This window comes from Bombina bombina, chromosome 3 (assembly GCF_027579735.1).
Source record: "Bombina bombina isolate aBomBom1 chromosome 3, aBomBom1.pri, whole genome shotgun sequence".
Classification (NCBI taxonomy): Eukaryota; Metazoa; Chordata; class Amphibia; order Anura; family Bombinatoridae; genus Bombina; species Bombina bombina.
The window spans coordinates 176,408,172-176,425,046 of NC_069501.1; the positions used below are offsets into that span (position 1 = coordinate 176,408,172).

Consider the following 16,875-nt stretch of genomic DNA (forward strand, 5'->3'; position numbering starts at 1 on the left):
CCGAGTTTCTCAACCTCCAAATGTCTACCAGTTGTAAGGAGTCAGTGAGTCTGGAAAACACTTTCTTTTCAAAGGTTCCCTTGCCGTTAGGCCTCTTTCCTGCCCTAGGGCGATCCGGGTCTTGCATTCTGTCGCATAAAGGGTTTGGGGCCAGATTGAAGTCCCCCCCTAATACCACATCCATGCCTACATATGGGGTCAAGTCCTGGACAAGTTTGGTCCAAAATGCGGCTGACTTGCAATTTGGTGCGTAGATATTGCAAAGTACCAATATTCTTTGGTGAATTTTAACCTGCACTATCAAGTATCGCCCCTCCGGGTCCTTGTGTGTAGTCAGTATCTCAGTCTGGCCTCTTTTTCCCAGTAAGATTGCTATGCCCCTGCTAGCTCTAGTGTGTGATACATATTCCACCGAGCCCACCCAATCTCTTTTCAATCTCTCGTGTTCCTCCTCGGAGAGGTGGGTCTCCTGTAGGAACGCAATATCCGTTCCTAAACGTCTCAAATGTGTCAGGATCATGCTCCTTTTAGTGGGGGAGTTAATCCCCCCCACATTCCAGGACATAAGTCTTACCGTCATTTAGTGATCAAGGGATAGTCCTAGGTCTCCGACTTCCTCCATATCCTGATCTGAGGGATAGAGGGCGGGGAGAAGGGGGATAGAGAGAAAGGGAAAAAAAAAAAAAATAAATAAAAAAAAAAAAATATATATTTCATCTCTTCCACAAACACAAAAAAAGTACTCTACATCAACCAATCCAGTTACACACAACCCAGCTTCGGGAGCTAATAAGGTATAACACCCTCTAGAATGGGGATTTTGTATCACATCTCTACTGTCATGAGCATTTAATCTAATGTATTCCGGACACGCCACATCCGGCTGTTGATTCAGTGTTCCATTCCTTGAGGTATAATTGACTAGCATGTCTATTTGAAAACTGGGCAATGAGTTCCAGACAATTCTATAGGTATAAGTGGGTATGTAACAATTGAATAAATATGATTGATATAAAATTGGGTGCTGTTGTTCCCTTGGTTGTAACAGTAGGGAAAAAATACTCTTAAGCTGTATATAATGTAACCCTAGGCTAAACAACTTGGAGTCAGTCCCTTCAAAGTGTAGAGCAAACAGTTCAATCTCACAGTGGCTAATAGTTGAATGAGTGACCGCATCACCAGTGACCAGTATAACATAAAATAAAAACATAACATGATAAACAATCTTAGCTGCATAACTAAACATATTGGTGCAATACATAGGCATGGTTAGTTTGGCTCAGAGTTAACCCTTTTCAGGGCCCTTGCAGTATTTGTATCCCAAACTTCTTCCCCTGCCCTTAGCATTTCACTACATCGTGTACCAGAAATCTGAAGCATCGTACCTGAGTACATTATAGTATACAGCTCTTTGGAGTGGGGGTTTCTTTTTCTATCTATATCATCATAAATATTTAAACTATTAGGTTCCAGGTACGCCACATCTGGGCATTGAGCTATAGTGCCACCCCTTAAATTGTCCTTAATTAGTTTAGCTATGATATAAAGAGTGGGTGGTGGGTTACAGCCAATTCTACAGGCGTAGATAGGTAAGCAGCAGCCATATGGGTGCGGCTGACGCAGGAGCAATTCCTGCTGTTCTATTGATAAACAAAGAAAAAGTAAACTCTGGGGTACCCCATAAGGAGGTTTTGAGCTCGGGGTCGGTATTCTAATTCTGTTAGGGAGCCCATCCAACGATCTTTCTTTTGGAGAACAATTAAAGGGAGTGGTCATCATTCTGAATGCAACCAATACTATACACAGAAAAATAGCAAAATAATCAAACTTATCTGTAAAAGTATACATAACAATATAACATTTAAAACCAGTGATCAGATTCAGGGCTAACTCCCCTTAGGGTGTAAGCTGTGATATTACTCTAGGTGTTCACTCCTGATTTTCATCCCGGATCTGAGCGGGGTGATCTAGGTGAGTTTGCTCCCTCTCCCTCCCTGCTGACTCTCAAATACTCTATGGCTTCTCTCGGGGAATCAAAGAACTTGGGGCCAGAGGAGGTCAAAAGCTTTAGTCTAGCTGGATACAAGAGGTACACCTTCCTACCTTTCCTGTTTAGCTCTGAGCAGATTGGGGAGAACTCCTTGCGTTTCCTCATAAGCTCAGAGGAGTAATCCTGAAAAATCAGGAGTCTAGTGCCTTCAAACAAAACTGGGGAGGTCTTTCTGTATGCACGCAGTAACTCTATTTTAAGCTGAAAATGTAACAGTTTAACCATGACCTGCCTAGGCTATGTATTTCCCCTCTCTTGTTGCCTTTCTGGGCCCACCCTGTGCGCCCGTTCCACACTACCCTTAAATATTGCTGGGGTCAGTTTGAGAAGCCTAGGCAAAGTGTCTTCCACAAAGCATATGAGGTCTTTAGGCTTAACGTTTTCAGGTACACCTATAATGCGCAGATTATTGCGGCGCGACCTATTCTCTAGATCCTCTAACCTCTGGTGTAAATTTATGTTTTGCTTCAACAAGGCGTCTAGCTGGGTGTCATGAGTTACTGAAGTGTCCTCTAGCCCTGAGACTCTATCCTCCATTTCTGTAAATCTAACTGAGAACTGCTTCATTTCCCCTGTCAGATGGTCCAGCCCTTTTTGCAAACTCTCTATTTTTGGAAGGAAGATGGAGGAGAGCTGCTGAACCACCACATGCGTGTCTATAGAACTTGTGTTGGGCTCCAGCACACTAGAAGGTGCTTCCTGTAGCTGGTCAGCAGCTCCCCTGCCCTTGCCTACATTTTTGTTTTTGCCCGACATTCTGCCACTAGACAGAAACCTATCCATGTACTGGCACAAAACAACACACTTTGTATTAGTAGCAGACAATTAGGGCAATGAGCAAGAGAAAGACAATAAACACAAAGAAATAAAAAGGAAAGTAAATGGACAAAGCGCAAAAATACAATATTCACTGTTCACAAGTTTCACAATTATTTGGTTTAGCTCTCCACCCTTTTGGGAGCTCCTGTACAAAGTCCCAACTTTAACTGTTCAGTGTTTCTTTGTGCCAAATCCTGGGCAGTTGAGATTATTAGGGTAATAAGCTAGTGTGACTTGGGCCTGATGTATGGCCTTATCCCCAAGAAGCAGCTAGGTTGTCAAAGTCACTCTCAGGCCAGAGCCGGTGTACTATTCCTGTACCCCGCTACACACCCAGTGTCCAGTATTCCCCTTATAGCACAAATTGGCTGAGGTTCCTCACTGTGCTGTATTAACACTGAGAGCAAGCTGTGATTCCCTGGCCCAGTGTCAGACAAACAAAGAGTTTTATAACTGCGTGTGTGGGACTCATGTGTGGGAGCGTGAGTGCTACGTTACCCTGCCTTCTCAGTTTGATGTCAGGAAGAGATCCTCCTGTGTGGGAGCCTGTCAGAAGCATTCGGTTGTGATCCTTCAGAGACTTCTTATGCGCCTCAGTTAATCCGCAACTTGTGGGGAGGGAGAGCACTCTGCTGGCTGCTGCCTGTCCGTTAAGATGGCGACCGGGCTTTTCGCGCCACTAACTTGCGCTTGGTGTGGCCATTAGAGATGGCTCCATTCGTCTCTCCCGGTCCCCCAGACTTGCCACTCTCCTCGGGGCTTCTCCGGTAAGTGTAGTAGGAGGCCGCAGGTCGTTCCGTTCAGCGCAGGCAGTTAAAGGGGCAATCCCACCGGTACCAATGGCCGGTGACTACCGGGCAGACAAGCCTTAGTCGTGTTGTTCTGTTTTTGCCCTATGTGTTGGGGGTCCGATCCTCAGTGTCCCAATTGCCTCCAGGGGTCAGTTCGGTTGTCTCCGCTGTCTTCCAAGACACCGCAAAGATATTTACAAATGCACTTCTCTGTGCTGTTGTGCTTGCGGTGGGGGTAGATGTGATTTACCAGCATCAAAAACGCCAGGCACCAGATGTACCAAGGCTAGTATGCATTTGGGCTTGTAAGGAGCAGCAATGTCACTTAGTTAGGTATATTTTTAATGGCAATGCCACTTTCAAAAGAATTCCAGCTCCGGAGCTCTTTCTCTAGGCTGCTCACTCTTCAGCCCGCCCACCGGAAGTCATCAGCTCTCTTATTTTTAACTTTCTAAACTAAACTAAACCTAAAACAAAACTGTAGATTAATATTAGTATGTATACCTGAATATGTTGCCCAGCACAAACCATTAAATTAAATATGGTTGCAGGTTGTAGAGACTCTATACTTTGCAAAGACATATGTGAGTCAAATATTCTTAGTAGGGATCATGTTATTAGTTGGCAACTCAAACTTAATGCGGTTATTCATCACAGTATATTAACTGCAACTGGATGTTTCTGATGAAGGCAGATTATGTTGTAATTTAAACACAACCGTAAAGACATAAATAAAAAGAACAACAATATGAACTGTTAAGCATAGCTACATAACTTTTTAATCTAAACTGAAAAAACTAAAGAAAACTGTAGCTTAATTAGTAAGTATACCTGAATATGTTGCCCAGCACAATAAATTAGATATGATTGCAGAGACTCTATACTTTGCAAAGACATATGTGAGTCAAGTATTCTTTGCAGGGATCATGTTATTAGCTGGCAACATGGTTTCCTGAGCAAATTACAATTGGTAAACTCACTACCCTACATCTCATCTCCACAAACGAAGGCAAGTCTGAATAAAACCATGTTAACATAAGCCATGTAGTTATCGTAGGTGTTCAGATGTTAGTGAACAACAGTCACAGCAGCAATAAAAATGCAGAAAGCTTTTGGCTCTACATAATAAAAGAAACAGAATAAAAGTGATATCCTCAGGGATGGAAGCCACTTAAATGTTCCTAACATATATGGTCATTAACATGCTAGTTTAACCTAAGCACTGTAGTAGGGCTATATTCTGTTCGTTATTCTGTAGGTTGAGATCCTGTAGGAGAGGTCTAGGGGGCCCCACTAATATAAGAACATACACTTTTAAACAACAATTTACTAATATTATCAAATTTGCTTAATTCTCTTATTATTTGCTGAGGGAACAGCATTGCACTACTGGCAACTAGATTAACATATCTAGTCAGCCAATCACAAGAGACAAATGTATGCAGGCACCAATCGGCAGCTAGCTCCCACTATGGTAGGATATGTGCATATTAATTTTCTTCAAGGAATACCAAGAGGAACAAAGCACATTTAAAAATAGAAGTGAATTTAAGTGTCTTAAAATGACTCTATGATTCTTGCAAGTTTCTTTTTGACTTTCCTATCCTTTTAAGCCACACACAGTATATTTTTATGACAAAGTAGATAAAAATGTTTTCTTTCATGTAATTAGCAAGAGTCCATGAGCTAGTGACGTATGGGATATACATTCCTACCAGGAGGGGCAAAGTTTCCCAAACCTTAAAATGCCTATAAATACACCCCTCACCCCACCCACAATTCAGTTTTACAAACTTTGCCTCCCATGGAGGTGGTGAAGTAAGTTTGTGCTAGATTCTACGTTGATATGCGCTTCGCAGCAGGCTGGAGCCCGGTTTTCCTCTCAGAGTGCAGTGAATGTCAGAGGGATGTGAAGAGAGTATTGCCTATTTGAATTCAATGGTCTCCTTCTACGGGATCTATTTCATAGGTTCTTTGTTATCGGTCGTAGAGATTCATCTCTTACCTCCCTTTTCAGATCGACGATATACTCTTATATACCATTACCTCTACTGATTCTCTGGTTTGGCTGTCTACTATATGTAGATGAGTGTCTTAGGGTAAGTAAGTCTTATTTTATTATGACACTCTAAGCTATGGTTGGGCACTTTCTATGTAAAGTTCTAAATATGTCTTTAAACTTATATTTGTCATGATTCAGGATAATCAGTATTCCTTTAAAATCCAGACTGTCAGTTTCATTATTTGGGATAATGCATTTTAATTCATTTTTTCTTTACCTTGAAAATTTTCAATTGATCATTTTTTCCTGTGTGCTGTTAGGCTCGTGGGGGCAGAAAATGTTTCTTTTTATTGCGTCATTCTTGGCGCAAAAATTTCGTCATTTCCGGCGCCGTAGTTGACGGCGGAAGTTGTATTCTGTTAAACGTCATTTTTGACGCATGTGTATTCAGACATTTTTTTGCACCAAAAAATGTGGGCGTCGGTTCTGGCGTCAGAGGATGTGGCGTCATACTTGGCGCCAAATATATGGGCGTTGTATTTAGCGCCAATAATGTGGGCGTCATATTTGGCGCCAAAAAATGTGGACATATTTTTTGTTTCACTTTTTTTCCTCACATTATTTAAACCTCACTTTTTTATTGCTTCTGGTTTCTAGAAGCTTATTATTTTGCATTCTTTTCCCATTCCTGAAACTGTCATTTAAGGAATTTGATAATTTTGCTTTAAATATTGTTTTTTTTCTATTACATATTGCAAGATTTCACTGTTCCTGATTCAAAACAATCTTAAGAGAATTCCTGTTGATTGAGTTCAGTCCTACCAAAGCTAAGTTCATTTATTTTAAATGTTATGAATGTTTCTTTAGCTATGGTTTGTAATAAGTTATCATGATAAACTTTTACATGCAGAATCCATTAGTATTTATGCTTTATATATTACCATTCTTTTTACATCTTATGTACAAGAAATATTTAGAAGATTTATAAGAAATATTTTTCTGATTCTATTTTAAAGGCTTTGTCTGACATCGTGCCTTCTAATAAAATTTTTAGGTCCTTTTCAAACTTCTTTTTTTAATTATTGAAGTTTCAATAACCAACAACATACTGATTTATCCTCTGATGATGTTTTTTCTCATTCAGAATTTTCTTCATCAGATATTGACACAAACAAATCTACTTTTTTATTTTATTTTTTTATTAAAGTACATTTGTTCTTTGTTGAAAAGGTGTTGATTATTTTGGATATTAAGGTAACTAGTTCTTTTTCTAGACTAGCTAACACTATTTCTGCTTATTCATTCTTCTGTGTTTTCAGAGGGGTTTTTTTTCCAATTCCTCATACTAGGGAATGGAATAGGCTGAGAATTTTCTTTTATTCCTTCTTCAAAGGTTTTAAACTATATTCTTTTCCGGCAGTTAAATTCAATTTGGAGGGTTCTCCAATTTATTGGGGCTATCTCTACTCCTACTAATTATGCTATTGTTTCTATAGCAAAATAGTATTTCTTCTGTTATGTGTGATCAGTCCACGGGTCATCATTACTTCTGGGATATAACTCCTCCCCAACAGGAAATGCAAGAGGATTCACCCAGCAGAGCTACATATAGCTCCTCCCCTCTACGTCACTCCCAGTCATTCTCTTGCACCCAACGACTAGATAGGATGTGTGAGAGGACTATGGTGATTATACTTAGTTTTTATAACTTCAATCAAAAGTTTGTTATTTTACAATAGCACCGGAGCGTGTTATTACCTCTCTGGCAGAGTTTGAAGAAGAATCTACCAGAGTTTTTTACTATGATTTTAACCGGAGTAGTTAAGATCATATTGCTGTTTCTCGGCCATCTGAGGGAGGTAAAAGCTTCAGATCAGGGGACAGCGGGCAGTTGAATCTGCATTGAGGTATGTAGCAGTTTTTATTTTCTGAATGGAATTGATGAGAAAATCCTGCCATACCGTTATAATGACATGTATGTATACTCTACACTTCAGTATTCTGGGGATGGTATCCACTGGAATTACTCTGTTAAAAGTACATTAAACCTTTTAATAGGTATTTATTATGTTAAACGTTTTTGCTGGAATGTAGAATCGTTTGCATTTTCTGAGGTACTGAGTGAATAAATGTTTGGGCATTATTTTTCCACTTGGCAGTTTGCTTGTTTTAATTGTGACAGTTTCGTTTCTCTCTCACTGCTGTGTGTGAGGGGGAGGGGCCGTTTTTGGCGCTCTTTGCTACGCATCAAAAATTTCCAGTCAGTTACTCTTGTATTTCCTACATGATCCGGTTCATCTCCTAAGGTCGCATGGATGGAAAGTGAACGAAAAGAAGAGTTCTCTCTTTCCTCTCACAAGAGTTCCATTCTTGGGGACTCTTATAGATTCTGTAGAAATGAAGATTTATCTGACAGAAGACAGATTAACAAAGCTTCTAAATGCATGCCGTGTCCTTCATTCCATTCAACTCCCGTCAGTAGCTCAATGCATGGAGGTGATCGGCTTAATGGTAGCAGCAATGGACATAGTACCCTTTGCACGCCTACATCTCAGACCGCTGCAATTGTGCATGCTGAGTCAGTGGAATGGGGATTACTCAGACTTGTCCCCTACTCTGAATCTGGATCAAGAGACCAGAAACTCTCTTCTATGGTGGCTTTCTCGGCCACATCTGTCCAGGGGGATGCCATTCAGCAGGCCGGACTGGACAATTGTAACAACAGACGCCAGCCTACTAGGTTGGGGCGCTGTCTGGAATTCTCTGAAGGCTCAGGGACAATGGAATCAGGAGGAAAGTCTCCTGCCAATAAACATTCTGGAATTGAGAGCAGTTCTCAATGCCCTTCTGGCTTGGCCCCAGTTAAAAACTCGGGGGTTCATCAGGTTTCAGTCGGACAACATCACGACTGTAGCTTACATCAACCATCAAGGAGGGACAAGAAGCTCCCTAGCAATGATGGAAGTATCAAAGATAATTCGCTGGGCAGAGTCCCACTCTTGCCACCTGTCAGCAATCCACATCCCGGGAGTGGAGAACTGGGAGGCGGATTTCCTGAGTCGCCAGACTTTTCATCCGGGGGAGTGGGAACTTCATCCGGAGGTCTTTGCCCAAATACTTCGAAGTTGGGGCAAACCAAAGATAGATCTCATGGCGTCTCGCCAGAACGCCAAACTTCCTCGCTACGGGTCCAGATCCAGGGATCCGGGAGCGGTTCTGATAGATGCTTTGACAGCACCTTGGAACTTCGGGATAGCTTATGTGTTTCCACCCTTCCCGCTGCTTCCTCGATTGATTGCCAAAATCAAACAGGAGAGAGCATCAGTGATTCTAATAGCGCCTGCATGGCCACGCAGGACTTGGTATGCAGATCTAGTGGACATGTCATCCTGTCCGCCTTGGTCTCTACCTCTAAGACAGGACCTTCTGATACAGGGTCCATTCAAACATCAAATTGATACCCTGATACAGGCTAGGAAGCCTGTTACCAGAAGGATTTACCATAAGATATGGCGTAAATACCTATACTGGTGCGAATCCAGAGGTTACTCCTGGAGTAAGGTTAGGATTCCTAGGATATTGTCCTTTCTACAAGAAGGTTTAGAAAAGGGTTTCTCGGCTAGTTCATTAAAGGGACAGATCTCAGCTCTGTCCATCTTGTTACACAGGCGTCTGTCAGAAAATCCAGACGTCCAGGCCTTTTGTCAGGCTTTAGCTAGGATCAAGCCTGTGTTTAAAACTGTTGCTCCGCCATGGAGTTTAAACCTTGTTCTTAACGTTCTACAAGGAGTTCCGTTTGAACCCCTTCATTCCATTGATATAAAGTTGTTATCTTGGAAAGTGTTATTTTTAATGGCTATTTCTTCGGCTCGGAGAGTCTCTGAGTTATCAGCTTTACATTGTGATTCTCCTTATTTGATTTTTCATTCAGATAAGGTAGTTCTGCGTACAAAACCTGGGTTCTTAACTAAGGTAGTCACTAACAGGAACATCAATCAAGAGATCGTAGTGCCTTCCCTGTGCCCGAATCCTTCTTCAAAGAAGGAACGTCTTCTACACAATCTGGATGTAGTTCGTGCCCTCAAGTTCTACTTGCAGGCAACTAAGGATTTTCGACAAACGTCTTCCCTGTTTGTCGTGTACTCTGGTCAGAGGAGAGGTCATAAGGCTTCGGCTACCTCTCTCTCCTTCTGGCTTCGTAGCATAATTCGTTTAGCCTATGAGACTGCTGGACAGCAGCCTCCTGAAAGAATTACAGCTCATTCTACTAGAGCTGTGGCTTCCACTTGGGCCTTTAAGAATGAGGCCTCTGTTGAACAGATTTGCAAGGCTGCAACTTGGTCTTCGCTTCATACTTTTTCCAAATTTTACAAATTTGACACTTTTGCTTCTTCGGAGGCTATTTTTGGGAGAAAGGTTCTTCAGGCAGTGGTTCCTTCTGTATAATGAGCCTGCCTATCCCTCCCGTCATCCGTGTACTTTTGCTTTGGTATTGGTATCCCAGAAGTAATGATGACCCGTGGACTGATCACACATAACAGAAGAAAACATAATTTATGCTTACCTGATAAATTCCTTTCTTCTGTTGTGTGATCAGTCCACGGCCCGCCCTGTTTTTTAAGGCAGGTAAATATCTTTTAAATTATACTCCAGTCACCACTTCACCCTTGGTTTCTCCTTTCTCGTTGATTCTTGGTCGAATGACTGGGAGTGACGTAGAGGGGAGGAGCTATATGTAGCTCTGCTGGGTGAATCCTCTTGCATTTCCTGTTGGGGAGGAGTTATATCCCAGAAGTAATGATGAACCGTGGACTGATCACACAACAGAAGAAAGGAATTTATCAGGTAAGCATAAATTATGTTTTTCCTTAGATGGTTGTATCTTATTTATGGAAAATTATTTAGTTTCAGGTACTTTTCTTGGACCTGTGATTTATTTGGATGATGTTGCAATTGCTTCATTTTTTTCTGTTTACTTTAAGTTCAAGTATCAGATAATGATTTATTTTAGCATTGTTAAAGGGACAAAATTTACTAGACTAGGTTGGAGTCTCAATTTGGTGCTGAGGGCTTTACAGGCTCCTCCGTTTGAAACTATGCATTCTCTGAACATTAATTACTTTCTTGGAAAAGTATTGTTCCTTTTGGTTATTTCTTCTGCTAGAAGAGTTTTTGAGTTATCTGCTCTTTTTTGTGAATATCCTTTTCTGATTTTTCATCAGGATAAGGCAGTGTTACTTCCTGATATTCATCATTTTGTTCAGGTTTTGATTTGTATCAAACCTGTCATTAAGCCAATTTCTCCTCCTTGGAGTCTTAATTTAGTTCTGAAGGTTTTTCAGGCTCTTCTATTTGAGCATATGCTTGCTCTGGACATTAATTAATTTCATGGAAGGTATTGTTCTTTTTGGACATCTCTTCAGCTAGAACAGTTTTTGAATTATCTGTTCTATCTTGTGAATCTTTTTTCTGTTTTTTTTTTTTTCATCACGATAAGGTGGTTTTTGCTGTCCTCATTTCAATTTTTACCTAAAGTTGTAAATTCTAACAAACATTAGGGAGGAATTATTGTTTTCCTAAGACTTCTTTGGTGAGATTCTTACTTTCTTTTGATATGGTAAGAGTTTTTGAAATTCTATGTTGAAGCTATTCAGATTTCAGAACGACTTCTAGTCTATTTTTTATCTTTTCTGGCTTTAGGAAGGTCAAAAAGCTTCTGCCATTTATTTTAAATTTTTGATTCATCATGCTTGCTTGGAGTCTGGTGGATTCCCGCCTCGGAGGATTACGGCTCATTCTACTAGGTAAGTTTCTACTTCCTGGGCTTTTTAAGAATGAAGCTTCTGTTGATCAGATTTGCAAAGCAATGACTTGGTCTTCTTTGCATACTTTTACTATGTTCTACCATTTTGATGTTTTCTATTCTTTAGAAGCAGTTTTTGGTAGAATGGTACTTCAGGCAGCTGTCTGTTTGATTCTTCTGCTTATAATTTCAGTTTTTTTCATTATAAAAATTTAAACTTTTTTTGATTTGGGTAGTGGATTAATTTTTCAGCGGAATTGGCTGTCTTTATTTTATCCCTCCCTCTCTAGTGACTCTTGCGTGGAAGTTCCACATCTTGGGTATTTATTATCCCATACGTCACTAGCTCATGGACTCTTGCTAATTACATGAAAGAAAACATAATTTATGTAAGAACTTACCTGATAAATTCATTTCTTTCATATTAGCAAGAGTCCATGAGGCCCACCCTTTTTTGTGGTGGTTATGATTTTTTTGTATAAAGCACAATTATTCCAATTCCTTTTTTTTTTTATGCTTTCGCTCCTTTCTTATCACCCCACTTCTTGGCTATTCGCTAAACTGAATTGTGGGTGTGGTGAGGGGTGTATTTATAGGCATTTTAAGGTTTGGGAAACTTTGCCCCTCCTGGTAGGAATGTATATCCCATACGTCACTAGCTCATGGACTCTTGCTAATATGAAAGAAATGATTTTATCAGGTAAGTTCTTACATAAATTATGTTGTTTTTTTTGTTTTGCAGTGGATAAATATCTAAAATCGGAACATCATCTCTTTATCGAATTGCGTGTCAGATACCTCATTGCGTGTGAGCGCATTCCAGAAGCAATGGCCCTAATCACAACTTGTTTAAGTCATCCTGAAGTCAGTAAAAATCTGTACTACCATCAAGCTTATTTTATGTGTCTTCATATTACTCGATTAACAGAGCAGCTACTGCAAGAGGTTTGATTTTATTGTTTGTGTTTCTAAAAACCTTAAGATTACAACAAGTGATGCACGTCATAACTAATAGATTAAATTCATTTCCCCATTAAATAAAATGTTGTTTGTATTCCAGTAGCCAGGCACTACTGCCTTTTCTGCAGGCTTCACCATATCTTTGAAGGTGTATGGCTGAAAATGTCATGATTCTTTCAGTAGTCTGCCAAACTAGAGATAAAAACATTATCATTGTGCAAAGATTGTTTTATACGCATACAGCTAATTGGTTTACCAGTGCTGGATACATTATTTGGATTCAAGAGAACATACTTTCCATTGTTGGGAAATAATAAAAGCTATCAAAACTATAGAGTTTTTAACTTTTCAAAAATAAAAATTGTAAAATATATATATCCATTTTAACATAGTACACAGTTTTGTTAGTTGAAGATGATTTGTCTGGATAGAAAATAGTGTTGTACACACATTAGGGCTGCATATTTGGGGATTGCTTTTCATTTTTATGGAGTATTTCCAATAAAGTGAAAATTAAATGTTCATGATTCAGATAGCGCATGCTGTTTTAAACAACTTTTCAATATACTTTTGATTAAATTAGCATTGTACTCCTTTTTTTTTTTTTTTTTTTTTTTTTTTTTTAATCCTTTGTTTAACAGCAAACCTATGTAGGCTGAGGAGCAAGAATGCATTGCTGGTGACTGCACATATATTCCTTTTCATTGACTTGTGCAGTGTGTTCAGCTACGTTTCAGTAGTGTAAAACTGCTTCAGAACCTACCTAGGTTTACTCTTCAACAAAAAAAAACACTTAAGAGAATTAATCAAATTTGACAGAAGTAAATTTTAAATTTGTTTAAAATTGCAAGCTTTGTCTTGATCATTAACGTTTAATTTGCATGATGGTCATTTTTAATTCTCATGAACATATTTACATTGTTTTTATCTTTGTTTTTTGTTAGCATGTGCTGAGAATAGACATTGGTGATGGAGTGAAAATTATCTGCAACACTGAAAATGAAGGAAAAACTGCTTTGGCATTACAGTTAAGTGAAGCATTCCTCATAACACAGTTACAAAGTGGAGACATGTATTGTGTTTGGTAAGTGTGTGACACTACACAAATGTATAAAGCCAGATCTGAACCTCATTCTTGCTAGTTATTTCCTATACTACTCTACAGATATCTTAAAGGGACCCTTAACACTTGTCTTCTAATAATCCCCAAAACCTACTTTTTCTTATAAATAAAAATAAAATAATCACTGTTGTTTATTTTATCTGTTCCTCTTACCCCAAACTTTTCAAAGGGATTGTTTTGAAATAGTGTTGAGCCAGTGCCAAATTTCCTATGTAAGCTGCCATATTGTAGCGTGCGTTACAGGGCTCAGTAGTCACATGACACAGCATATTGGCTGTTACATACAGTACTTAGAGAAATATAACATTTGCCTGCAGCGTGTGAGCTGCAGTGAGACACATTTATTTCTCAGTCAGGGTGTAAATAGATTTAATTTGCCAGTCTATTGTATATAATACACATTATGCAGCAAATGCTAAGTGCATTACTTATGTTTCTCTTGTAAGGTGTATCCAGTCCACGGATCATCCATTACTTGTGGGATATTCTCATTCCCAACAGGAAGTTGCAAGAGGACACCCACAGCAGAGCTGTAATATAGCTCCTCCCCTAACTGTCATAGCCAGTCATTCTCTTGCAACTCTCAACAAGCAAGGAGGTCGTAAGAGAGAGTGGTTAAATATAGCTAGTTTATTTTCTTCAATCAAAAGTTTATTTTTAAATAGTACCGTAGTTGTGCTATTTTATCTCAGGCAGTAAATAGAAGAAGAATCTGCCTGAGGTTTCTATGATCTTAGCAGGTTGTAACTAAGATCCATTGCTGTTCTCATATATGTCTGAGGGGATTACACAGATGAGGTAACTTCAGCGAGAGAATGGCGTGCAGTTTACTCTGCTATGAGGTATGTGCAGTTATAATTTTTTCTAGAGATGGAAAACACTAGAAAATGCTGCTGATACCGGATTAATGTAAGTTAAGCCTGAATACAGTGATTTAATAACGACTGGTATCATGCTTACTCCCAGGGGTAATACCCTTATGATATTGCAATATAAAATGTTTGCTGGCATGTTTAATCGTTTTTATATATGCTTTGGTGATAAGACTTTATTGGGGCCTAGTTTACATGGCTGGCTTAAATTTTGCATAGAAACAGTTTCCTGAGGCTTTCCACTGTTGTAGTATGAGTGGGAGGGGCCTATTTTAACTTTTTTTTTTTTTTGTGCAGTTAAAATTACAAACTAAGACATCCAGTACCCTCAAAGGCCCTCTGAATGCTATAGGACATCTCTAAAGGGCCCAAAGGCTTTCCAAAGTCGTTTATTGGGGAAGGTAGGGCCACAGAAAGCTGTGGCAGTTGGTTGTGACTGTTAAAAAAACTATTTCGTTTTTTTTTATCCGGTTTTGAACTAAGGGGTTAATCATCCATTTGCAAGTGGGTGCAATGCTCTGCTAGCCTATTACATACACTGTAAAAATTTAGTTTGATTTACTGCATTTTTTCACTGTTTTTCAAATTCTGACAAATTGTTTCTTTTAAAGGCACAGTACCGTTTTTTTTATATTTGCTTGTTAACTTGATTTAAAGTGTTTTCCAAGCTTGCTAGTCTCATTGCTAGTCTGTATAAACATGTCTGACATAGAGGAAACTCCTTGTTCATTATGTTTAAAAGCCATGGTGGAACCCCCTCTTAGAATGTGTACCAAATGTACTGATTTCACTTTATGCAATAAAGATCATATTCTGTCTTTAAAAAATTTATCACCAGAGGAATCTGACGAGGGGAAAGTTATGCCGACTAACTCTCCCCACGTGTCAGACCCTTTGACTCCCGCTCAAGGGACTCCCGCTCAAATGGCGCCAAGTACATCTAGGGCGCCCATAGCGTTTACTTTACAGGACATGGCGGCAGTCATGGATAATACACTGTCAGCGGTATTAGCCAGACTACCTGAATTTAGAGGTAAGCAAGATAGCTCTGGGGTGAGACGAGGTGCAGAGCATACTGACGCTTTAAGAACCATGTCTGATCTCCCTCACAATATGCAGAAGCTGAGGAAGGAGAGCTTCAGTCTGTGGGTGATGTTAATGACTCAGGAAAGATACCTGATTCTGATATTTCTACATTTAAATTTAAGCTGGAACACCTCTGCGTGTTGCTTAGGGAGGTTTTAGCTGCTCTGAATGACTGTGATACCATTGCAGTGCCAGAGAAATTGTGTAGACTGGATAAATACTTTGCAGTGCCGGTGTATACTGATGTTTTTCCAATACCTAAAAGGTTTACAGAAATTATTAATAAGGAATGGGATAGACCAGGTGTGCCGTTCTCTCCCCCTCCTATTTTTAGAAAAATGTTTCCAATAGACGCCACCACATGGGACTTATGGCAGACAGTCCCTAAGGTGGAGGGAGCAGTTTCTACTCTAGCAAAGCGTACTACTATCCCTAAACAACTAGAAAAACTAATTGTATAAGGAATACAATAGGATTCACAGCAGAGATTACCACTGATTTAGTATCATATAGACTCCAAATAGAGGATTCAGATAAGGATTATATCAAATATTTAAAATGTTCCATATCATTCATACCTTAATATCTTTATTAATATACCTAGGAAGCAACATTCACACAAAAGTAGCGAAGAAAAAGTTAAAAACACTTAAACCCAGTCTTAAATAATTAATATGCTGAGAGATCATATAGTTACCAAGTGCCTGCTGGCCAATATCTAAAGTAAGCTAAGCCCTTACAATCCGAGGGCTGATTAACTTTTAACTTATATTTTAAGCAGGCACCAAAAGAGCAATTATTTGAAAACAATGTCAGTTAGACAAGGGTAAGCAAGTTAAAAAACGGCAGACAGGAGAGACAGAGCTACTCCTGCTGGACCCCTGACGCGCGTTTCACAGAAGGGGTCAGGGGTCCAGCAGGAGTAGCTCTGTCTCTCCTGTCTGCCGTTTTTTAACTTGCTTACCCTTGTCTAACTGACATTGTTTTCAAATAATTGCTCTTTTGGTGCCTGCTTAGAATATAAGTTAAAAGTTAATCAGCCCTCGGATTGTAAGGGCTTAGCTTACTTTAGATATTGGCCAGCAGGCACTTGGTAACTATATGATCTCTCAGCATATTAATTATTTAAGACTGGGTTTAAGTGTTTTTAACTTTTTCTTTGCTACTTTTGTGTGAATGTTGGTTCCTAGGTATATTAATAAAGATATTAAGGTATGAATGATATGGAACATTTTAAATATTTGATATAATCCTTATCTGAATCCTCTATTTGGAGTCTATATGATTCTAAATCTGTGGTAATCTCTGCTGTGAATCCTATTGTATTCCTTATACAATTAGTTTTTCTAGTTGTTTAGTTCTGCTTCCT

At 39.4% G+C, this 16,875-nt stretch overlaps 1 protein-coding gene across 1 annotated transcript in view; it reads left to right on the top strand.

Moving 5' to 3' along the window:
* ZNF654 (zinc finger protein 654) overlaps positions 1 to 16,875 on the top strand; it is a 153,821-nt gene that overhangs the window by 67,180 nt on the left and 69,766 nt on the right. The window contains exons 5-6 of the mRNA XM_053706032.1: positions 12,208 to 12,410; positions 13,370 to 13,509. Of these exons, the coding sequence (XP_053562007.1) occupies positions 12,208 to 12,410; positions 13,370 to 13,509 (343 nt within the window). The remainder of the gene's footprint in view (positions 1 to 12,207; positions 12,411 to 13,369; positions 13,510 to 16,875) is intronic.